The 25341-nt window shown below is 38.2% G+C and overlaps 1 protein-coding gene across 3 annotated transcripts in view; it reads left to right on the top strand.

Moving 5' to 3' along the window:
* The first annotated feature begins 346 nt into the window (after window positions 1-346).
* The window catches only part of ACTR10 (actin related protein 10), a 43419-nt gene continuing 18424 nt past the window's right edge, over window positions 347-25341 (top strand). Inside the window, exons 1-7 of one of the 3 annotated variants that reach the window (XM_004452452.5) lie at window positions 347-730; window positions 5206-5278; window positions 9279-9361; window positions 10594-10702; window positions 13729-13836; window positions 15504-15571; window positions 15804-15883. In XM_004452452.5, the coding sequence (XP_004452509.2) occupies window positions 654-730; window positions 5206-5278; window positions 9279-9361; window positions 10594-10702; window positions 13729-13836; window positions 15504-15571; window positions 15804-15883 (598 nt within the window). In that variant the 5' untranslated portion in view covers window positions 347-653. The remainder of the gene's footprint in view (window positions 731-5205; window positions 5279-9278; window positions 9362-10593; window positions 10703-13728; window positions 13837-15503; window positions 15572-15803; window positions 15884-25341) is intronic. The other 2 variants (XM_071213912.1, XM_023587103.3) reach the window with 2 other exon arrangements.

Raw genomic sequence — 25341 nt, 5'->3', positions numbered from 1 at the left:
AAGGATTATAGGCTTTGAAATCAGAAAGTTTTAGGATCCAATCCTGGCTCTGCTTTGTGGCACTAGAAAAGTTACTTAATCTCTCTGTGTGAGTCGCTTCTCACATATGAAAGCTGGTAACACCTATTCTTGGTATTTCTTACGAGGATTAAATGATCCGGAAAGTACTTGGCATAGAGTAGGGGTAAAAATTTCCCCCAGACTCCAAGAATTAAAGCTTTGGGGTTTATTTCTTCTTTCAGCGACTTTCGTGACTGAAGCCATCCGATACGTTCGAAAACGCGTGAACACGCGAGTACACAAGCCCGGCTCCTCTAGGAGGCGCGTCCTCAGGAAAGGACCCGGTGACAGACCGGCTCCGCCCCACTCGGGGTGTCCCGCGCGCCTGATAGCCTCCTTCCTACTGGCCCCACGCACAGTTCCGCTACACCCCACGCCTCTTGCTCCCTAGTCCCCGAAATGGGAGCACCTGCAACAATTTGGGTCCGAAGCGGAGTGAGGCACAGCCTAGGACAGCCCGGGCTCCGCGAGCCGAGATCTTACGAGGCCCCCGCCGCCGCCCTCGCGCCGGAAGCCCGGCTCAGTCTCACGAGAGCAGAGGCTCTTGCCTCTGTGCCCCATTCTTCGCGGTCCATACCCTCCCTCTTACCACTATGCCTCTGTACGAGGGCTTGGGGAGCGGCGGGGAGAAAACGGCAGTCGTGATAGACCTGGGAGAGGCCTTTACCAAGTGAGTGGCTGCTGCTCCGGTTGCGTTCCACCTGAGGGGAGGGCGGCGGCCGAGCCCCAGTCCCGGCCCGGGTTCTCATGGTAGGCTGGCGGGCACCTCACCTCTTCTTCCAGAATCCCCGCAAATGACAGCCTTTATTATTCCCGCCCTGGACATTGTGAATCCTGAGGATCTGGTGGGCAGGCAAGAGGCAGGCCCAGGATGCTTTGGGAGAGTTGCTTTCACCGCCGCCAGGGGTCAGCCCCTGAAGCCTGTGGACCCTTGGGAGTCATCCGTGCAGGGGATGACAGTGAAGGGCTAGACCCCGCTTATCCTGGGCCCGTCTGATTAAGAAGGCGGTAACCGAGTTGTAATGCCTAATGTCTATGTCCATCATTAAACGTGTTGAATGGAGCTTCAGTTGGTGCTGGGAAATACAAATATGTTTAAGACAGGACTGTTGCTTTCCAAGAGTAGGAAATCAAATTAGGAAGACAGAACACACAAATAGGTGAAACCCTGTAGCTAAGATTCTGGAGATCTTTTGTTGCCCCACCCCCCACCCCCAATTCCCAATTCTTAGATTAGGGGATTTAGCATGTTTTAAAAGGCAGCTTGTAAACACTGGAGTATTGGCTCTCCACCTTTTAGATGTCATAGGTCCCTTTGAGGCCCCGATAAAAGCTTTGAATTCACAAATCAGAAGTATTTGCACCCAATTTGAAGTGGTTGACAGATCATCACTGATTCTTGGACCCCAGGTTATGAACGCTTGTACTGGGCTCAAGAGAAAGGAAAGTGACAGGCAGGATTGCATTTTTTTTAATATATTTGAGATGGAAATATTTGGAAAATTTCATATATGTCTAAACAGTGTCTAATATATGGTAGGTGTTTAAATAGCTATTTATTGAATAAGTGGCCAAAATAGCCTATTTAAAAATTTGTCCTCAGTCTCCCCAGAATTGGATTAAACATAGTCCTTAGATCGAGATGCTATCTCTTTATTGTTATATGCAAAGCTTTCCCTTATTAAATTATATTTTCTTATTTAAAAATGATTTTAATACCTTGAAAAACAAAAATTAATACCTTAAGGCTACCAGTCAAAAATAATTTATTATGGCCATACATTGAGGAAATGGGAAATAGGAAATTATTAGGCAGGAAGATAATTATTGACAAAGAGGGCAGGAGGTTAATAAAATAAATATAACAAGTAAAGGAATTGAAGCTAACCAGAGTTATGTGTAATTTGAGGAGCACTGGTGGAAATTAACATAGAGATGGGAATAGTAAAAGATGAATAAACCTATTTGGGCATAGGAGGAAAGCAGTACAAAAAACTTGTAGACTGAAAATTAAATGGGACAAGAAGAGGTGCTATTAAGACCAAAACTTAAATGATGATTTTTTTAGCAAAGTTTTGTTTTAACATATAACAAAAACAGAAATTAGTAAATACCTAAGAAAGGAAAATAGTTTAAAAATGATGACATTATGTAGTTTTAAAATGATAGCAGTGAAGGCTATGAAACAAAATGGGTAAAAGCTTATTGTACGAGTTTATGTGTGAAAAGTGTGATTAAAATTGTCAACTCTAATTAGCTTTAAAAAGTAAAACTGAAAGGAAACACACCAATATGGAAGCTAATAATATTAGAGTGATGAAATTTTGAATAACTTTAATGCAATTTTATTGCCTTTGTTATATAAGTAATTAACAATGATAAAAGATAAATACTTTAAAAAGAAGAAATATAGATTTGGTCTACAGCATTGGCATGGTAGAAGGCGCACTGGATGAAGGGGATCAAGAGATGCATTTAGGGAAACAGACTTGGCCCAGTGGTTAGGGCATCCATCTACCACATGGGAGGTCCGTGGTTCAGACCCCGGGCCTCCTTGACCTATGTGGGGCTGGCCCATGTGCAGTGCTGATGCGTGCAAGGAGTGCCCTGCCACGCAGGGGTGTCCCCTGCATAGGGGAGCCCCACGTGCAAGGAGTGCAAGGAGTGCACCCCATAAGGAGAGCCGCCCAGTGGGAAAGAAAGTGCAGCCTGCCCAGGAATGGTGCCGCCCACACTTCCCGTGCTGCTGACGACAACAGAAGCGACAACAGAAGCGGACAAAGAAACAAGACGCAGCAAATAGACACAGAGAACAGACAACTGGGGGAGGGGGGCGGTGAATTAAATAAATAAATAAATCTTTTTTTTAAAAAGATGCATTTAACACAAAGAGCGGACAATGGCGGGGGGGGGGAGAGAAATAAATAAAAAATCTTTAAAAAGAGAGAGAGAGAGGGAAGAGGCTGTGGCTCAATCAGTTGGGCTCCTGTCTACCATATGGGAGGCCCTGGGTTCACATCCCAGGGCCTCCTTGTGAAGGCAGGCTTGCCTGCACGCTACAGAGAGCTGCCCGGCCCATATGCGCCACAGAGTGCCAACTCAGCAAGGTGATGCAACAAAAAGGGAGACCAAAAAAAAAAAAAAAATGCAGAAGAGCCCAGTAGCGGACACGGAGCTGACAGCAAGCAAGCTGCAAGCGGGGACGGGAAAATAAATAAATACAGGCACAGAAGAATGCACAGCAAATGGACACAGAGAGCAGACAGCACACAAAAAGCCGCAAGGGAGGGGGGTTAAAAAAAAGATATGTTTGGTCTTTTTAGTTCTGTGATTTTGGGGAAAATGACTCTAAACCTCTACTTCTTGACTGGTTTGCCCATTAGTTGTTTTTTTTTTTTTTTTTTAACTAAGATAATGTGAAAACCTTGAAAAGTGTGAAGTACAATACAAATATGTTTTTATTAAGGAGAATTAAATGCAAAAAAAACTAAAAGCAATGGAAGTAGATAGCATATGAATGTAAGGGGAAAGACAGAATTATAGCTGAGTGTAATAAACAAAGAAAAATATGTAGAAATCTAACCCACTGAGGAAAAAGTTTCTGAATAAAGCCACAACATATAGTACAGATCCAAGATTGTAGAAATGTGTTGCCTAAAATTCAGGTAGAATTTTTGTTGTTGTTGTTGTTTTGTTTTTGTTTTTTGCTGTTTTCAAGTTTATTTCTGAGTTGCAAAGATTATTTCCCCTTCCCCATTTTTAGGATTTCCCGTATTCTGCCACTCAGTCTTGGCTGCCACAACCAGACAGAGATAAGGCACAAGGACCTTTTTTTTCTTGTATCTATTGTAGAAACCTCAGGTAGAATTAAAACTGAAAAAAAATTAAATGCTACCCTAAAATAAAATACTGGTTTATTTTAGTTATCGCTCACTTGATTTTTTTCCTTTAATATACAGTTATGAACAGATGGTTGTATTAGTCAGCCAAAGGGGTGCTGATGCAAAATACCAGAAATTGGTTGGTTTTTATAAAGGGTATTTATTTAGGGTAAGAGCTTACGGAGATCGGGCCATAAAGTATAAGTTACTTCCCTCACCAAAGTCTTTTCATGTGTTGGAGCAAGATGGCTGCCAATGGCTGCAAGGGTTCAGGCTTCCTGGGTTCCTCCCTTCCAGCGTCTTGCTTCTCTCTGGATTCAAGGTTCCTTTCTTCCCAGGGCTTGCTTCTTCCTGGGCTCAGGGTTCCTCTCTTCTTGGGGCTGGCTTCTCTTTCCTCTGTGAGTTTACTTCCTGGGGCTACAGCTTAAGGCTTCAGCATCAGACCCCAACATCAAAAAACCCTCATCAACTCTGTCCTTGCCATGCCTTTTATCTGTGAGTCCCCACCCCTTAGTGGGTGGGAACTCAACGTCCTAATGACATGGCCCAAAGCCCTAATCATAACTTAATCATGCCTGTGTAAAGACCAGATTATAAACATAATCCAGTATCTATTTTTGGAATTCATAACCATATCAAACTGCTACAATGGTGTTAACTTCTCCTTAGCTTTTTTGTCCCTTTGAATGCATCAGAGATGTTTTCAGATGTTTATGTGGCCAATGTTTGAAAGAAATACAGAAATACTTGTTTCCATGACAGATATTTAGTATGTTATAATAACTTAAATAGGGAAACGGACTTGGCCCAGTGGTGAGGGTGTCCGTCTACCACATGGGAGGTCCGCGTTTCAGACCCCGGGAGCTGGCCCATGTGGAGCTGGCCCAAGCGTGTGGAGCTGGCCCATGCGTAGTGCTGATCCGTGCAAGGAGTGCCCTGCCACGCAGGGGTGTGTGTCGTCGTCCCCCGCCCGCTAGGGGAGCCCCACGCGCAAGGAGTGCGCGGGTAAGGAGAGCCGCCCAGCGCGAAAGAAAGTGCAGCCCGCCCAGGAATGGCGCCACCCATACTTCCCATGCCGCTGACAACAACAGAGGCGGACAAAGAAACAAGACGCAGCAAATAGACACAGAGAACAGACAACCGGGGGAGGGGGGTGAATTAAATAAATAAATCTTTTTAAAAAAAAAAACAAAAAAAACTGAGAATTCCTTTTAAAAAATAAAAATAAATAAGTTAAATATTTCCATTTTCCATTTATTTGCAGGTGTGGATTTGCTGGAGAAACTGGTCCAAGATGTATAATTCCTAGTGTGATAAAAAGAGCTGGCATGCCCAAGGTAGTATTTTAACAAATTAAATTAGCACAATATTCGATTATAAAGTATTTTAAACTGTAACTTCAAATAAAATTCATTATAACCTGCTAAAAATATAACTAATGGCTGTATTTCCAAGAGAAGGTTTCTTTTTTTCCATAGGCCATATCTTACATTTCTTGTATTTTTCCCTAACCCACCCTTTTGTTGTTGTTGTTCATAAACCACATAAGTTTCTCTTTTTTAAAAACATTTTTCCCTGCCGCCACCACGCCAAAAAAACTCCAGCCACTGCCTCTCCATGCCCCCCCTAAGTTTCTTTTTTTAAGCAACTTTTATTGATGTCCAGTTTTGCATACCATAAAATCCAACTGTTTTAGTGTACAATTCAATGATTTTTATTAATAGTAAATTTTTTTTTAAAATTTCTACCAACCCCCTCGTTGTTTGCACTTGCTATGTCTGTTCATCTTCCTTGTTTCTTTAGGAGGAACCAAGGAACTGAACCCAAGACCTCTGATGTGGGAGAGAGGTGCCTAATTGCTGGAGCCACCTCTGTTCCCTCCTTTGTTGTGCCTCTCATTATATTTTTCTTCTTGTGTCTCTTGTTACATCATCTTTTTGTGTCAGCTTGCCACATCTGCCCATCGCATCAGCTCACTGTCTTGCTCAACTTCCTTAGGAGGCACCAGGAACCTCTGCTCCCTGCTTTTTTGTGTTTCTCATTATGTTTTTCTTCTCTGTCTCTTATTGCATCAGCTTGCTGCATCTGCTTGCTGCAGCTGCCTGCCACGCCAGCTCACTGTCTTCTCTAGGAGGTACCAGGAACCGAACCAGGGACCTCCCATGTGGTAGGCAGGAGCCCCATTGCTTGAGCCACATCCGCTTCCCAGTTTTCAGTAAATTTTTACAACCATACCACAGTCTGTTTTTAAAACATTTTTTTCATCACCCTAATAAGATCCCTAAAGCCCATTTACAGATAATCCCTGTTCTCACACCCAGCACCAGGTAGCCACTGATCTATTTTTTGTTTCTATAGATATGCCTTTTTTGTACATTACGTATGAATGGAATCTTACTAAAATACTTTTATAAGCCTTATAGCTTAATGTAATCACTGTGAACTATGCTTAATAAATACAAAATAATTTTATTCTTAGCCTATTTAGAATATAAACCAGTTCTTCATGTCCTTATCTGCAATTCCAGAATCCAAAGAACACTGAAAAACAAACATTTTTGAAAAGAGATTTCTTGCCAAAACTAATTTGGCAGATTATGAATTGCAGACCAGTAGAAGGACTACTTGCTATTAAAGTTAACTTAATGGAACAACATGATTAACAAATCTTGACCTGTTATATATAGAACATTATATTCCACAACAGAATATACATTAACTTCAAGTGCTTATGGAATATTTACTAACATTGATATTATGGGTCATAAAGCATTTGTATTATGACCTCTTCTTTCCAGGCCCCTGCAGCTTCCCACATACCAACAGCATGACTGTATGGTGTAGACTGTGAGTAAGGCATCTTTATGCTGTACAGATTTGTAAAAAAGCAACTCAGTGAATGGTGTTTGTGCTAAACATGATATATGCATTTCTGAAAAACTCCTGTTCTGCAAAATCTCACATAGATAAAACAAAAATAGCTTATGGGAAAAATAGGATTGGGGCAAGCCATACAAAAGCTATGTGAGTTTGTAATCAGCGTACTGACAGAAAGGGTAAGTAATGCCTCAGGAAAAATTTTGAATAGCTTTGTCTGGAAAGTAAATATGGCTGAAGGCTGTTTTAGGGGATTGCAAATGTTGGCCTACAGGTGCTGAAACAATGCAAATGAAAGTGAGCTCTGATCCATTGGGGATGTTAAGGTAGTATGGGGAGGAAATGTAGCCCAAAATGAATGAGGAGTTGAGTTCCTCTAGAGAGGAACACCCTGGTACAGGAGATCTTTAAAAATTTTCTTAAAATGGATCTGGGGGTGCTGATGTGGCTCAAGTGGTTGAGTACCCACCTCCCACATGAGAGATCCCAGGTTCGGTACCCTGTCCCTCCTGAAAAAAACGAAAAGCAAACAACAAACAAAATAAATGAAAAAGCAACTCAAGGAAGCTGATGCAGGTCAGTGGTTGAGTGCTAGCTTCCCACATATGAGGTTCTGGGATCAATCCCCAGTCCCTCGTACCTCCAAAAAAGAAAGATCTGAAAGAATGCCTATCTGTGTCACCGCTGAGTTAAGTAGTTTTTTTTCCCTTGATGAAAGTTTTATTCTGATATCATTCTGGCTTTCCTTTCCTGATGTGAATTAATGCAATTTTCACCTTATACTGACATCATTCCCTTATTAGCAACTTATATGAGCATAATTATTTTTATAAAAATACATGTTAGAGTACACAGTACATCAGTTGATAATAGGCGTTTGGATGCATTGTTATATAACTTCAGATCCAAAAGATATTGCTTAAGAAATCTTTTTAATTAGTTATGGTTGATTACAGTATCATTTTATTGATCTTAAATTTTTCTGCAAATCCTCAGGCAAGCCAGAAAATACATATGCACGGTATGGTATTCGAAATGTGATGAAAGTTGCTCTATTTATTTTTATATTATTATACTGGGGATTACTATGTTACTAGATAGATTCCTAACTGGAACTAGAACCTTTACATTCTCATTGACTCTTTTCTTAGTGTTTTGAGATTTTATCTTCATCTTGAAAAGACAAATATGTATGAAGATTAGCCTATATTCAGCTGTACATGGTTTAGAACATTCTTTCTTTCTTTTCTTTTCTTTCTTTTCTTTCTTTTCTTTCTTTTCTTTCTTTTCTTTCTCTCTTTCCCCTCCCTGGCCCAATTGTCTGCTCTCTGTGTCCATTCACTGTGTGTTCTTCCGTGACCGTTTCTATCCTTAGCAGCAGCACCCAGAATCTGTGTTTCTTTTTGTTTCGTCATCTTGTTGTGTCAGCTCTCTGTGTGTGTGATGCCATTCTTGGGCAGGTTGCACTTTCTTACGCACTGGGTGGCTCTCCTTACAGGGTGTACTCCCTGCGCGTAGGGCTCCCCTACACGGGGAATACCCCTGCCTGGCAGGGCACTCCTTGCGCACATCAGCACTGCGCATGGACCAGCTCCACACAGGTCAGGGAGACCCGGCGTTTGAACCACGGACCTTCCATGTGGTAGGCGGACGCCCTAGCCATTGAGCCAAGTCAGCTTCCCATAGAATTTTCTTTAAGCCATAGAATATCAAGAAATTTTAATAATTGTCAAGCTGATAGTCTTTCCTTTAAGAGAGTAAATGAAGAGAGGTCTGTCAATGATGTATCAGAGTACTTACAGTTTTCTGAGGATCATAAGTAGTGCCCTCATTTACATTTGTGTTGATTTAGCAGTCATGATTGGGTAGTGTTAACCTCTGCTGCTTTAGTGCTAAATGGTGTTTGTTTTCATTTTTACCACACGTCTCTGGAGTTCCTACTGTATGCCTGGTAAATATCAGTCAAAGGAGGTTGTGGTAAGAGCAAGCAGAAACAGTTATTGTCCCATGGAATTTACAGTTTAGTGGAAAGGTAGACATTTTAAAATTAGCTAAGTGTGGTGATGTTACAAAAGGACTTTGGGAGTGAGTAACAAGGATGTTTGAGAGGAAGCCTTTCCAGGGACTTGATGCTTTTTTATCATTACTGATGTTTACAGTCAGTTATGCCAAAAAGATAAGTTAGATAAAAGAAAAGTGCATATTAGCACAGCTGTTCGCTTACTTATGGGCATAACATATCTATTCCCATTAACCAAAAAAATGTCATCCATCACCTTTGACAGTCCAAATCTTAAAGATTCCTAATTAAAAAGGTTGATCCGTATTTAATTTTTGCATTTATTCTCAGTACAAATTGACTTTGATTTATTAGCAGAAAATGCATTAGTAAAATGTTTTAATTTTATTTTGAGCTCATTTTATTAATATAAATTAATAAATCATTTTAATTTTTTATAGCCTATTAAAGTTGTTCAGTATAATATCAATACAGAAGAATTATATTCCTACCTAAAGGAATTTATCCACATCCTGTATTTCAGGTAAGATGCAATTGGATGTTCTTTTCTCTTTTTTTTTTTTCCCTAAGCTGTTGTGATTAGGTAGGCTTTCCTAGCACCAGTTGTAGTAATATTTGGTTGTATTACCTCTGATGCAAAAAAATTGAGTTGACTCCCATTGCAATTTTCACTTGCTTATTTTCATCCTTTTCAAAAATATATTTAGAAGACTAGAAAACTGGCAAGCATAAGGAAATATTGAAAATAAATTAATAAAGGAGAGTAGATAATTAAATTATTGTACATCCATACAGTGGCACACCATGCAGCCATTAAAAAAGAGTTCTACATCTATATATACATACTGATACAGAAAGGAATCTTGAATAAGTTGATAAGTGAAAAAAGCAAGTTGAAGGACAAAATCCATGGTATCAATATTTTTATAAAAATCTATACATAGTATAGATTTTATATATAAAATATAAAAAGCTAAAAAATGTAACATGGGACTGTATAACAGTGAAACCTTGAATAAAATGCAAATATGGGTAATGCATATATAAGACTGTTTTTACAAAACATAAATACAAATACACTAGAGAGACAAAAACAGAACTGCAGCTTTGTACAGCAGGGGAAGCATAGTGAGAATGAGAGGTGATGAGGTTTTTTTCTTTGTTTTTTGTTTTTCATTATTATTGGAATAATGAAAATGCTCTTAAAATGATTGAAGTGATGAAAGCACACCTATGTTATTATACCATATACCACTGATTGTATACTTTGGATGAATTGTATGCTTTAATAATATGTATCAGTAAAATTGATTTGTTAAAACATATATATATATGCATAGACATCCACAAAAATGGGAAAATATACAAACTGCTATATGGGGTAGTTTCTGGTGAGTAGGATTATAAGATACTTGTGCTTTTCAAGTTATAAATTTCTATAATATTTAGAATTTGTGAGCATATATTTTTGTAACCTTAAAAAGGAAAACATCTTTTTAATGGCTAAAATTCATAATCATAATAGGCTATAGTTTTAGTTTTCTGACATAAATGAGTTAATAGAATAAAATTTCTGGCACGGAGTCTGTCATGTACTAAGAAGTCAGGAATGTTGTTGTCTTTCTTGAGTAGTAAAATGAGAATATCTTTTCATCATAAAACATTTTAGCCTAAGGTTTCTCCATTCTTCCCAAATTGCATTATTTACCAAAATTCGTTTTGTATCTTTTTAAAAACTAAACTATCACTTTTCAGGCATCTGTTGGTGAATCCCAGAGATCGCCGAGTTGTGGTCATTGAGTCAGTATTATGTCCTTCCCACTTCAGAGAGACACTCACTCGTGTTCTTTTCAAATATTTTGAGGTACCTACTTGTTTGTTGGATTTTTTAAAAATTATGATAATATATCTATAACAAAATCTGCCTTATTAAATGTTGTACTATCATTTACCATCATCCATTTCCAAAACTTTTCATCACCTAAAACAAAAACTCTGTACCCATTAAGAAGGTGTCTGTTTTTAAATCATATCAATAGATTAGTTTGTTTTTTTTTTTAAGTAAAAGAGAAGCAATAAAATTCTTATTAGTTTTAAGGGAATCTTTCTCTTTTATTCTTTTGGTGGTGTTATTGATTTGTTTGTTTTGGTAGGCATTCAAAACTTAAAGTAAAAGGTACTCATTATAGTCCTTTCTTGTATATTCTGCTCAATGTATTTGGGAAACCAGATAGCAGAAGAATCTGAAGCCTTTTCAAATTGGCCATTGGTGTGCTTTCTTTGTGTGTCATTTCATGCTTAATTGGCATTTCCTCCAGCACTGAGGTAATTGGAGAATTCTTCTAGTTGGTGCTTTTGTTATTTATTTATTTATTTGTTTAGGAGGTGCAAGGAATTGAACCCAGGACCTCATATGTGGGAAGCAGATGTTCAACCACTGAGAGTTGGTTTTTTCATTTGTTTGTCTTGTTTTTGTTTTTAGGAGGTACTAGGAATCAAACCTGGGACCTTGTACATGGGAAACAGGCTCTCAGCTACATCTGCCCCCTATTTATTTATATTAATGTAGGTTTTTCTGTTTGGGAACTTTTTTTTTTTTAGAATTAAGAGATATATTCTGTGCTATGGAGTTTATGATGTTTCGTCCAAGTCTGCTAGCTTCCATTGCTTAGTTATGCTAACTTTTGAATTTTTCAGTTCTTTCATTTTAGGCTTTAAATTCCAATATCAAGAAAAATGTAATATTTAGGGTGCAGTGCCAGGAATGAGGTTTATCTATTTTGTTTTTTTGTTTTGTTTTGTTTGTTTATTTCTCTCCTCTTCCCCACCCCCAGTTGTCTGTTCTCTGTGTCTATTCACTGTGTGTTCTTCTGTGACCACTTCTATCCTTATCAGCAGTACCCAGAATCTGTGTTTCTTTTTGTTGCATCATCTTTTTTGTGTCAGCTCTCCGTGTGTGTGGCGCCATTCTTGGGCAGGCTGCACTTTCTTTCGTGCTGGGCAGCTCTCCTTACGGGGCATACTCCTTGTGTGTGGGGCTCCCCTACACAGGGGACACCCCTGCGTGGCAGGGCACTCCTTGTGCACATCAGCACTGCGCATGGGCCAGCTCCACATGGGTCAAGGAGGCCTGGGGTTTGAATCGTGGACCTCCCGTGTGGTAGGCGGACGCTCTATCCATTGGGCCAAGTCTGCTTCCCTTATCTGTTGATATTAGTAATATTACTTATAGCTTTCATTTTATATGAGTCAATGCCAAGGGCAGTTAATATTTCTAAGCTATAGTTTGTTAAGATAGGTACAGAGAAACAGGTTACTTGTGTCAGGAATTCCTGTAAGTTACATTTCGTTCTCAGTAGGGGGAACACAAAACAACAAGAAGTCACATCAACTCTTATCTAAACAAAACAGATGATTCTCTGTATTTGTACTTTCTTTGAATTTTAGTTGTTATTTTGTCAGTATCCTTATCATATATATTACCAAAACACCTGCTAGATCATACTTAGGTAAGGGAAGTATAGCCATTATTTCATCTGCCATTTAGTTATGATAGACTTTCATATTTTGATTGATTATTTATCTGATATTTGGGGTATCACCAGAACTGATAAATTCTCACTGGAAAATGTCAAACAGGAGCTAAGGGCTTTTGTGGTTTTATTCTTTAATTTTAACTGCTGTATTATCTTTTTTTTTTTAAATACAGTTCTTATTACAAACCTTGTGAATAAAGACAAACAAGAATCCTTTTTCTGTATTTTCAGTTTGATTATAAAGGCATCCCTTTATTATTTTTTTTCTTATTCTCCCTCCCCCTTTTGCAGCTTGCTTGCTGTCTGCTCTCTGTGTCCATTCACTGTACGTTCTTCTGTATTGCTTGTCTCCCTTCGTTGTGTCATCTTGCTGCACAAGCTCTCTGCGCGTGCGGGCTGTCAGCTCTCCGTGGGCATGGGCCAGCTTGCCTTCACAAGGAGGCCCTGGGATGTGAACTCAGGGCCTCCCATATGGTAAACAGGAGCCCAATCAGTTGAGCCACAGCCACTTCCCCATTCCTTTATTTTATTTATTTTAATTAGGCATCTTCTTCTGAATCCCTATTTCTGGACCTCTTTTTTTATTTTTATTTTTTTAACTTTTATTTTTAGGGAAGTTTTAGATTTTCATTTACAGAAAAATTATACTGAAAGTAAAGGGAATTCCCATATAAATTCCCCATACCCACAAACATAGTTCCTATTGATACCTTAGATTAATGTGGTATATTTGTTACAGTTGTTGAACCAATATTGAAGCATTGCTACTAACCAAAGTCTGTAGTTTACATTATAGTTTATACTTCCTGCAATACAGTTCCACAGGCCTTGAAAAATGCGTAATGTTATGTGTCCATCATTGCAGTATTATATAGAAGCATCTTACTGCCCCAAATATGTCCTGTTCCACCCATTTACCCTCCCCCCCCCCATGCCCCACTTCTGAATGCCTGGCAACCACTATCTTTTATATCAGTGTTACAAGTTCTTCCATCAACACAAGATAAATCCATGATAACAATTAATCTACTTGGTTTGGGCCTTTTTTTTTAAGCCCTTTGAATTTTTCTGTCCAAAATAAATAGAACACGAGTTAATAAAATACGGTATAAGTGTCATTTTGGAATGAATGACTTAGCTTAAAGATGTTTTTATTTATCATAGTATATTTTGATTAATGCATAAATTTGAGTAAATCAGTAAACTAGTTCTTTAATGCTATAAAATGGTTAAATAGATATAATATAAACAAATATAATGTTCCTCTGAATTTATTTCATATATAATGAGTGAAACACAAATACAGACACTTAGATTTTATTATTGTTATTGTTTTGGATTTGTTGTTTTCCAGGTTCCATCTGTCTTGCTTGCTCCAAGTCATCTAATGGCTCTTCTGACACTTGGGATTAACTCCGCCATGGTCCTGGATTGTGGATATAGGGAAAGCCTGGTGCTACCTGTATCTTTTTTTTTTCTTTGTCAGTTTTGCAGTTTTTTTTCTAACTAAAATGGTTACACTTATTACAAATGGTTTTTATCATGTCAGACTATTTGGGTTACCATAACAAATAAGAATTATGGGTAGAAAAAGTTTACAGGATTGTAAATCTTAAGTTTATCAGACCTCATGAATATTACGTTCACTTTTCAAAAGGAATGTCAGCTAATTAGGATGTGTCAAAGGATAGACAATTTCTAAGAAAAAAATCATAGAGTAATTGGAGAAACTAGCCTTGTTGTGCCTCAGTTCCTTCATCTATAAAATGGAAATTATAATAATACCCTACTGTAGGGTTACAGTATTTGTTGAGTGAGGGAATGTATTTCAAGTATGGCACATAGTAACTTGCTTAGTAAGTGCTACTGTTTTTATATCCTTCACCATAAGAAAGAACTTCCTAATAATTCAAGCTGTCCTAAAGTAGAATTACTGACTATAAACTTATCTCGTGTAGATACATTTAAGTAAAGTATAAGTAAATGTCTCCTGGACATGCTACAGTGGACATTGCTTCATGGAAAAGGAGGTTGAAATACATAATTGTAAAAGTCTCTTCTAATTTTGAGATTCTACATATTTAAATTACATAATTAAATCTACAGATTTAATTTACTAAAGGAAACATTCATGGGGAGAAAAGGCACATTAGCTCCTAAAGAACTAAGTTAGGCAATTGCTTTTTAAATATAAAGTACTTGATATTTAATTCTTACAACAACCTTGTAATATAAGTATTACTATAAATGAAAAAATTGAAAATTGGGGTAGGTAATTGTCCCAAGGTCATGTAAACATAGATATGAACACGTTTGTCTCCAAAGCCCATGCTCTTTACCAATATGCTTTTGATTTTTCTTTCAGTAGTGTACTTTATAGAACAGTCAAAACAGTATATAAAATAAGTTAGTAAACTCATTGCCAACATTGTCCACTATCCTCTAATTCAGTGCTATTCAGTAGAAATATAATGCTTGCCATTTAATGTAAAAAATTTCTGTGATCCACATTTAAAAAGTACAATGAAAGAGGTGAAATTAATCTTAACATATTTAATCCAGGATAGCCAAATTATCATATTGGGACCAGATGTAGCTAATATGGTTGAGCTCCTGCTTCCTACATGGGAGGTCCCAGGTTCAGTTCCCAGTGCATCCTTAAAAAAAAAAAAAAGAAAGCAAACAAAAAAACCAACTCGGGAGCTGATGGTGAGCGCAGGCTTCTCACATACAAGATCCCAGGGTTCAGTTGCCAACCCTGGTACCTCAAAAAAAAAAAAATTACCATTTCAACATATGATCAGTATAAAAAAATGTAATGGCATATTTTAGGGATTTTTTTCTTACTACTACTTCTAACTCTGGTGTATAGCTTTTTCTTATAGCACTTCTCAGTTCAGACTAGCCACATTTCAAGTGCTTAATAGCCACATTAGCTCTAACTAATTGTGTGTGTATTTTTTTACCTATTTTTTTTTTAGAGAAGATGAAGACTTATTCTTTGATTTTTCTGTAACTTTTAAAAATAAATAATGTAAGTGATGTAGAACAATACTGCAGAAGGTGAGGAAAATTATCAAGGAAACCACATTTTTCTCCTAAATAGTAATATACTTGACTACTCTCTAGATATATGAAGGAATCCCAGTACTGAATTGCTGGGGAGCACTCCCCCTAGGAGGAAGAGCTCTTCATAAGTAAGTTTCTTGGAGTTTAAAACATTTTCTCTACCTGTGTCTCAAAACAAGTATAATACAGACACTTAATTTTATTGATTCCATTTTCTATTATTCTTGATTGTATTCATCTTTTCAGGGTAAAACTTTTTATGTAAAGCATCATAATCTGTTAGGTAGTAAAAGTATCCAACTAAGAAGGGCAAATCAGTGCAACATTTTAATTCCAGTAACTTTTTTATTTTAACTTTAGGGAGTTGGAAACTCAGTTGTTGGAACAATGTACGGTTGACGCAAGTGCTGCTAAAGAACAGAGCCTTCCCTCAGTGATGGGTAAATCATTTTAAGCTGTTTAAGAGTGGTTTACACTCTCTTTTCATTTCTTCAACTTCCATTTCTTTCTTTGCTCCATTGGCTAGTTATTCTCTCCCCTCCCCCCGCCCCAACACCACTCTTATGCTACTACTCCAGTTGTAAGGTTACCAGTGAGCCCTTAATCACCAAATCCAGTAGTTCCGTCATCCATCTTTTCTAGAACTTTTGACATTGTGGATCACCATATACAACTTGTAATTCCCTCTCCATTGGCTTTGAAGACTGTCTTCCTTTTTGGTCTATTATTTCTCTGAATATTCCTTCTCAGTTTCCTTTGCCCTTACCTTTTCTATTGGTATTTTCCTAGGAATCTGGTTTTTGTTCCTTCTTTCTTCTTACTGCCTTGTTAGAGGGGATTTAATCTGCTCCCATGAATTCAGCTACATCTGCATGCTGTTGACTCCCAAATGTATCACTGGTTCTGACCCTTTCTCTAAACTTGATATTCCTATTTATAGCTTCTTAGATACAAAATTAGGGTGTCACATAAGCACCTCAGAGACTTCCAAAAGTAAACATGTTATCTCTTCACCCATACTTATTTCAACTAATCATTCTTCTCCCCTGAGTTGGCTCCCTTGTCTCTTTGCTCATTCTTTTGCTTGTTGTTTGCTTGTTTGTTTTTGTTCATTATCTGCTCATTGTTTTTGCTCCTTGTCTGTCTGTTTTCTTTAGAAGGCACTGGGAACAGAATCTGGAACCTCCCATATGGGAAGTGGGCGCTCAACTGCTTGACACATCTGCTCCTTGCTCATTTGTTTTTGCTCATTTTCTGCTTGTTGTTTTTGCTTGTTGCCAGCTCATTGTCTGCTTGTTGTTTACTTTTTTATTTTGGAAGCACCAGGGACCAAACCTGGGATCTCCCATGTGGGGGGCAAGTGCTCAACTGCTTGAGCCACATCCACTCCCCTCAACTGATCATTCTTAGATAAAGATAACAATGCCCTCCTAATCTTACATTTAGAAAACTGAGAGTTATTAAATCCTTTCTATTCCCTCAGAAATTGTCTCTCAGATTCCATCTGTTTTTTCTGTCTTCTAGGCCTTGATTATTTCTTGATTGCATTTATTACAGGAGCCTACTCTACAGATTGATTAAGTCTGTTTCATACTGTTGTCAGGAATAACTTTCCAGAAAATAATTGATTACATTCCTCTTTTGCTTAAAAATGTTTCCTGGTTCCTACAAGGGTAAAATTCAAATAATCTGTTTGGAACACATGTTTCTTCACAGTCTGAGTTTAGCTTCTAAGCCATGACTCATTAAACTCCACCTTTTGTGCTATATTTCAGCTAACAGTAAATTTCTTACATTCTTCCAGGCCCTGAGTCCTTCCACAACCATGTGCCTTCATTTATTCCATTTCTTTATCTGAGATGTTTTTCTTTGCTTAGTTGGGTTTTTGATCCCTCTTCATGACCCAGCTGGAATGTCATCTTTTTTTTTTTTAATTATTTATTTATTTTTTTAAATTACATTAAAAAAAATATGAGGTCCCATTCAACCCCACCGCCCCCGCCCTCCACTCCCCCCACAGCAACACTCTCTCCCATCATCATGACACATCCATTGCACCTGGTAAGTTCATCTCTGAGCATCACTGCACCCCATAGTCAATGGTCCACATCATAGCCCAGACTCTCTCACGTTCCATCCAGTGGGCCCTGGGGGGATCTACAATGTCCCGTAATTGTCCGTGAAGCACTATCCAGGACAACTCCACCTCCCGAAAACGCCTCCACATCTCCTCTCTTCCTCCTGTTCCCCACACCCAGCAGCCACCATGGCTACCGTTCCCACACCCATTCCACATTTTCTCTGTGGACATTGGATTGGTTGTGTCCATTGCACACCTATGTCAAGTGAGGGCTTAGATTCCACATGGGTACTGGATGCACTCCTCCCGCTTCCAGTTGTAGACACTCTAGGCTCCATGTTGGAATGTCATCTTAATTGTGAAGGCTTCCTCATCTTCTCAAAGTAGAATAACTTGCCCCCCTTTCTGTTAAGCCCTCAGGAGCATTTATTATAGCACATATTTTGACACATGCTCATTTCCCTGTTAATTTGTTTGTTTCACCAAATAGAATTTGAGGATCCCTGTCTTTTTTATTTAATTTATTGAAGTATATCACTCATACATAAACATATATAAACAATAAGTATATAGTAATAGTTGTGAGCTTACAAAGCAAACATGCATAACATCATACAGGGTTCCCAAACATCATCACCCCACCACTAACACCTTGCATTGTTGTGAGACATTTGTTATAAATTATGAAAGAATATTGTCAAAATTTACTACTAACTATAGTTCTTATCTTACATTTGGTGTATTTTTCCCCCAACCCACCCTGTTACTATTCGTTAAATATGTTTTTATGACACAAGTTGTAAACTTACAAAACAATCATGTACATGTGCAGAATTCCCATACAATTCTTTTCTATCAAAATATACCACACCATGGTAGCATATTTGTTAAAGACTATGAGATAGTATCATCAGACTACTACCAGGTCCATAGTGTACATTGGCACACTTTTTCCATACTCCCCCATTATCAAGATAGAATATTTTTTACATATATGCATAAAGATTACATTACTGTTAACCACAGTCTATAAGTCGCTCCATTTGTATTTTTCCATGCTTCTGCACATTCCCACCACCCTGCAATAGTGACAGACATCTGCTCTAGCTCACAAAGGACTCTTGCATCTGTGCCATCAACCACAATTCTCATCCACCTCTGGGTTTGCTATGTTATTCAGTCCCTAGATTATTCTATAGCTTTCTTTCAGTTGGCATTTAGATCCCTAGACTAGCCTTTTGAGCCACATTCCCATTTACAAACCAGCTGTTACTCACTATAATGTATTACCATCAACTCTGTACATTTCCATACTTTTACAGTAAAGTTGATTAAAACTTCTACATACATAAAGCATCAGTAGTCCATCTCAGTCCTCTTAATCTCATTTAAGAATCCACCACCTATGACCAGGTCTTGAAGTTATTTTCCTACATTTCTTCTAGAAGCTTTATGGTTCTTGCTTTTATATTTAGGTTTTTGTTCAATTTTGAGTTAATTTTTATATAAGGTATGAGGTAGGGGTCCTCTTTCCTTCTTTTGGCTATGGGTATCTAGTTCTCCCAGCAACATTTGTTGGATGGACTGTTCTTACCAAGCTGTGTGGGTTTGAAAGGCTTGTCAAAAATCACTTGACCATACGTGTGAGGGTCTTTTACCATCAGTTCAGTTCCATTGGTCTAGGTGTCTGTCTTTATGCCACTACTATGCTGTTTTTACCACTGTAGCTAAGTAATATGATTTAAAGTCTGGAAGTGAGAATCTTCAAACTTCACTTTTCCTTTTTAAGATGTTTCTGGCTATTCAGAACCCCTTACCCTTCCAAATAAATTTGATAATCATGTTTTCCATTTACTTTTTAAAAATGCTGGTGGAATTTTTATCAGGTTTGCATTGGATCTGTATATTAATTTGGGTAGAATTGATATCTTAATGATAGTTAGTCTTCCAATCCCTGAGCATGGAATGTTGTTCTAATTATTTAAGTCTTTTTTATTTCTTTTAACAATGAGTCGTTTTCTGAATACAAGTATTTTACACCATTGGTTAAGTTTATTCCTAAGCATTTGATTCTTTTTGTCACTATTGTAAATGGAATTTTTTTTCCTGACCTCCTCCTCAGATTGAGCATTACTAGTTTATTTATTTATTTTTTATTTTATTTCTCTCCCCTTCCCCGCCCCCCCAATTGTCTGTTTTCTGTGTCAATTGCTGCATGTTCTTCTTTGTCCACTTCTGTTGTTGTCAGCAGCACAGGAATCTGTGTTTCTTTTTGTTGCATTATCTTGTATCAGCTCTCCATGTGTGCAGCGCCATTCCTGGGCAGGCTGAACTTTCTTTCGCGCTGGGCAGCTCTCCTTACAGGGCGCACTCTTTGTGCATGGGGCTCCCCTACACGGGGACACCCCTGTGTGGCACGGCACTCCTTGCGCACGTAAGCACTGCACGTGGGCCAGCTCCACACGGGTCAAGGAGGTCCAGTGTTTGAACCGCGTACCTCCCATATAGTAGATGGACACCCTAACTACTGGGTCAAGTCCGCTTCCCACTAGTTTATTTTAAAGACTATTTTATCTGATGTAAGCATAGCTACTCCAGCTTTTTTGTTTGTTTCTTTTTTATTCTTTGTTACTGCATGTGTGGAATATCTTCTTCCAGCCTTTCATTTTCAATTTATTGTTATTCTTGGGTCTAAGGTGAGTCTCTTGCAGACGGTATATAGGTGGCTCATATTTTCTTATGCATTCTGTCAGTCTGTGTCTTTTGATTGGGGAGTTTAATCCATTAACATTCAATGTTATTACATTAAAGGCAATCCTTATTTCACCCATTTTGGCTTTTGGGTTTTATCTGTCGTGTTTTATTTTCACCACTCTTTTGAGACTTTCAGTTACTTTTACTGGTAAAATCTTCATTTCTAGACTCTCTCCCAAGCCTCTCTCTCCTGTCTTTTCTTTTCAGACTGTTGCACACCCTTTAGGATTTCCTGCATAGCCAATCTCTTGGCTACACACTCTCAGTTTCTGTTTATCTGAATATTCTAAACTCATCCCCATTTGAAAAACAATCTTGCCAGATATAAGATTCTTGGCTGGAAGTTTTTCTCTTACAGTATCTTAAATATTCATCAGACCACTGTCTTCTGGCCTCCATGGTTTCTGATGAAAAATGAGCACCTAATCCTATTGGGTATCCCTTATATGTGATATATTACTTTTCTCTTACTGCTCTCAGAATTCTCTGTTTGTCTTTTGGCATTTAACATTCTGATTAGTGTGTTTATCAGAGTTGGTCTATTCACATTTATTCAGGAGGTAGTACATTGTGAATAGGTTTGGGAAATTACCATTATTTCTTCAGATATTCCTTCTGTTCCTTTTCCCTTCTCTTCTCCTGGGACACCCATGACACATGTTTGCATGTCTTTTGTTGTCGTTTAGTTCCCTGATACCTTGTTTAATTTTTTCCACTTTTCTTCATCTGTCTTTTTGGAGGCTATTTCTTCAAGCTCACCAGTCCTTTTTTCTGCCTCCTCAAATCTGCTACTATATGATTCCAGTGTATGTTTAATTTCATTTATTGCAGCTTTCATTCCCATGTATACTTTCAAATTCTTCTTTGTGCTTATCCAGTGTCGTCTTAATAGTGTCGTCTTAATATCCTTAATCTGTTTAGCCATCTCATTGAACTTGTTAAGGAGATTTGTTTAAACATCTGTGATTAGTTATCTCAACTCCTTTATGTCATCTGGAGGCTTATCTTGTTCCCATAACTGGGCCATATCTTCGTGTTTCTTGGTGTAGCTTGTAATTTTTTGTTGGTGTGTTGGCATCTGGCTTACTACATGTATTTATTCTGTGTGCGGTTTCTCTCTTTAGCTTAGGGCTTTCTCGCCCTTTCTCCCTTGCTGGTTGTGCAGTCAGAGCCAAGGTGCTGTAAGCTGTAGAGCCTCAAGCTGCCCTCATTTCCCCAGGGACAAATGAAACTTCTCCCATCTTTCTCTTTTGCCAGGGCTTGGAACAGAGCCACAGCAGTGTGTAATAACCCAAGTCATGCAGGCCTAGACTGTAATTGCCCAGAAAGACTGATGAAGCTTCATGCCCCTTTCTCCCTTGCCTGGGATGAGAATGGAGCTGCAGATGTGAGCAGCAGTCTATGCCATGCTGGTCCACAATGACCACAGTTGCCCTGGTAGACTTGTGACTATTCAATGTGTGCCATCTGAATGTACCTGCTGTTACCCGGAGAGGCTGGTGCAGGGCCCACCAGCTCTCTCCCTGCTAGAGGTGGGGCTGAAACCTAGGCTACCACGTGAAAAAAGCACAGCTTGTCTGTGTGTGTGGCACCACTCCTAGACAGACTGCACAAGTTCTGCAGGCCAATCTGGGTGAAAGAAACCGGTCCCTACCTTCACTGTGATTTTCCCCCTCATGCCAGGCAGAGTCAAAATGGGGGCTACTTGCTTCTTTCCAACTTGGACAGATTCATACTTTAGCTCTTCTTAGGGTTATACTTTAGCCAGCCAAGTTTACTCATCAGTAACTGAAGTTGGTGGCTGACTGTTTATTCTTCCCCTATGTTTGGGAAATGCAACTTCCAGTTCCAGCCACAGAAGAGCTCCTGAGGTGGCTTGTGCTGCCAGATTAGGGTGATCACTGGCCTCTTTGGAGTAGCCTGTAATTTCCCAAAGAGGCTGGCACAGGTTTCCCTAGTTTCCTCCCTGCTGGTGATAGGGCTGGGGCTTAGGCTGGAGCTACAATCCAAACTGGATGGAAAAAAGCCAGTCCCTACGAGCACTGTGATTTTCAGTCCTTACCACTTCACCCGGTTACTGGCCTCTTTCTGCCTTGGACAGTTCAAATTTTAGCTGTTGTTAGGATTATATTAGTCCACTGAATTTACTAATCATTAGTTGAAGTTATTACCCAACCATCTCTTCCTCCCTTGTGTTTGCAAAGTGGAGCTTCTGATTCCAGCCATAGAATAGCCCCCAAGGCAGCTTGTGCCACCAGTGGAAATTGGGCACTGGCCTCCATGGCATGGAGTGCTCTACTTACAAATCATCTCTGCAGATGGGCAGTCACCTCCTTCCATTCCTTCAAGGATGTTGCAGGATATTTTTCTGGTCTCCTTGAGCCCCCAGACAGGTGCTTTAGATAGCTCTTGGTTATTACTAACTCCCTGTAGCACAAGCTGATCTGGGAGCTCCTTACTCTTCTTGTTTTTATGCTGGTTGTTAATTATTTTTTTGATCCCTAGCACCAAGAGCACTTGTGCGTAGGTACTGAATAATTGTTGGAAAGAAAAAAGACAGCTTTTAATACATTTAGTCTTGTTTATTGTGATGTTTTCCTTTTGTTTCTTTTTGGTACTTGTTTTCGTTTCCTCCTTGCTAAAGCAAATATCATACAGTGGGTTGGGTTAAACAACAGAAATTTATTGGCTCATCGTGTTGGGGCTAGGAGAAGTCTAAAGTCTAGGCCACAGAAAGGTGATACTTTCTCCCTGAAGACTGGCATTCTGCCACACTTCCCGTGCCGCTGACGACAACAGAAGCAGACAAAGAAACAAGACAGCAAATAGACACAGAGAACAGACAACCAGGGGAGGGGGGGTAATTAAATAAATAAATAAATCTTTAAAAAAAAAAAAAAAAAAGACTGGCATTCTGGAGCTGGCTTCCGGTGATCCTTGGTCCTTGGCTCCTCTGTCACACAGCAGTGTACATGGTGACCTCTCCTGGCCTCTTCCTTCTCATCTGGGTTCCCTTGTTGTTCAGCCTTGCTCCCTGTTGCTTTCTCTCTGTCTGAATTTCTTTCTGCTTATTACTCTAGTAATAGGATTAATACTCATCCTGAATTAATTGAACCACACCTTAACCCAAGTAACATCAAAAGGACCTACTTACATTAGTTCATACCCACAAAAATGAATTAAGTCTAAGAACATGTTTTTCTAGGGTATATAGCTCCAGACCACCACAGTTGTTAAGACAATAACATTTTTCTTCTGTAGATCAGATTGTAACTTTTCTATTCTAGATAAAACTTTGTTACCCTTTTGATGCATCTTGATGACAATTTATAAAAGGTCTCCAAAGATAGTATATTTGATATAGCATCCTCAGATTTTTTTAGGAAAAGTCTTCTTTAAAACATTTCCTTAAAATTCTGAACTATATATTCTTCTTGGATACCCTTTCTTAATCCTCTTCTCTTACACTCCCAAAATCTGAGTCTGTTATGGTTAGCCTTGCAGCTCCACTCATTGAGAAACTAAATCATATCACCATATGCTGAAGCATCCACTTAGCAGCATGAGAAACACAGACACATTTAAAAATATCTTCTTAGCAAAGATTAGGTGCAAGTCTTGAATGTACTTGGGTATCCTTAAGTGAATTTTTATGAGCCTCTTTCATTTAGTATTTAGAATGTGGTTCAAAAACAAATGAATATGTAATAGGAACTCAGCATTTAGAAAGGCTAACCTAAGTACATTGATTTGAAAAGAATACAGTTTAAAATAAATTTCACACCAAAATGCTATACTTCTTTTTCTCTTAAATTATCTAAAATTCAAAAGTGATTTTTCAGAACCGGAGTTTATGAATGCTTCTTATTTCTTTTCCTTACTTGTGAATCTTAAATAGTTTATGATTACTCACTAAGATTAAGGAGCCCCTTCCCATAGAAGTGTCTACTCCTAGCCAAAATAAACACTTTATTTTTAAGCCCATCTTACATGTTGCCCAAAGAAAACTGTACTTCATACTACCACATGCTGGAATTTTTATTTCAGTATTCCTAGAGAGCCCATAATAGTTGTAGAATGTTACAGATTTTAGCACTTATTCTTAAATTGTAGGCTCTTATAATCCAGTTCCATTTCTCTTATCTGTTTGTACCCAGGTTTAAATCTTTTGGGATATCTTTATCCTCTTACAAGATAAATTTTAAAACTGAAGAATAGGCATTTCCAAACTTTTTTTTCTTTTTTCTTTTTTTTTTCCTTTTTTTTTTTTATTTTTTATTTTAAGAATATTACATTCAAAAAATTAGAGGTCCCATTCAACCCCACCGCCCCCACCCCCCACTCCCCCCACAGCAACACTCTCTCCCATCATCATGACACATCCATTGCACCTGGTAAGTACATTCCAAACTTTTTTGATCGTACATTAGCCCCACTGGTAAAAAAAAAAAAAATTGAACTTGTGGCTTCTATAAACTATATAGTAAGAATTTGGAAAGGATGAGATAATAAAAGTAAAAAAATAAATATTTTGAAAATTATGCTTATTTGTAGTAAAAATTATTTGCTCCCTATTAAATATGCTTTTTTTTTTAAATCATGGTTTATATTTTGAAGGTGTGGTTTTAAGTTTAATTTATCTTAATATTCAGTTTCAGTGACAGTCATAACTTAAAGATATAACTGACAGGATGTGTAGATCCAGGTGGAAGAAGTGCATAATAATGTTTATTAAATCATGGTTCATTTTTCAGTATAAATTTCTGTCTTCCATGATACAAATGATTTGTGCTTGCAAATCAATCAGAATATTTTTACATATTTAACCATGTGTTAAAAATTCTTAGAAGATTCTTAATTTAGATTAGAAAATTTTGTTTCTGATTCCAACTCAGAAAATGAGATTTTACAAGAACATGTAACAATGCTCTCTTTAGGTTTCTTTGAATAGGTACTTTCTCCCTAATTTTTCAAAATGTTTTCTTTACCTGGAAGGAAAAGATTAAAAGGCTGCATCATTTTTGAAAATATATTTCATGTTAGCATATTACTGACTTCCATTTG

This window comes from Dasypus novemcinctus, chromosome 3 (genome assembly GCF_030445035.2).
Source record: "Dasypus novemcinctus isolate mDasNov1 chromosome 3, mDasNov1.1.hap2, whole genome shotgun sequence".
Lineage (NCBI taxonomy): Eukaryota > Metazoa > Chordata > Mammalia > Cingulata > Dasypodidae > Dasypus > Dasypus novemcinctus.
The sequence above is the reverse complement of the archived record's forward strand: the minus strand, read 5'-3'. Positions and strand labels throughout refer to the sequence as shown.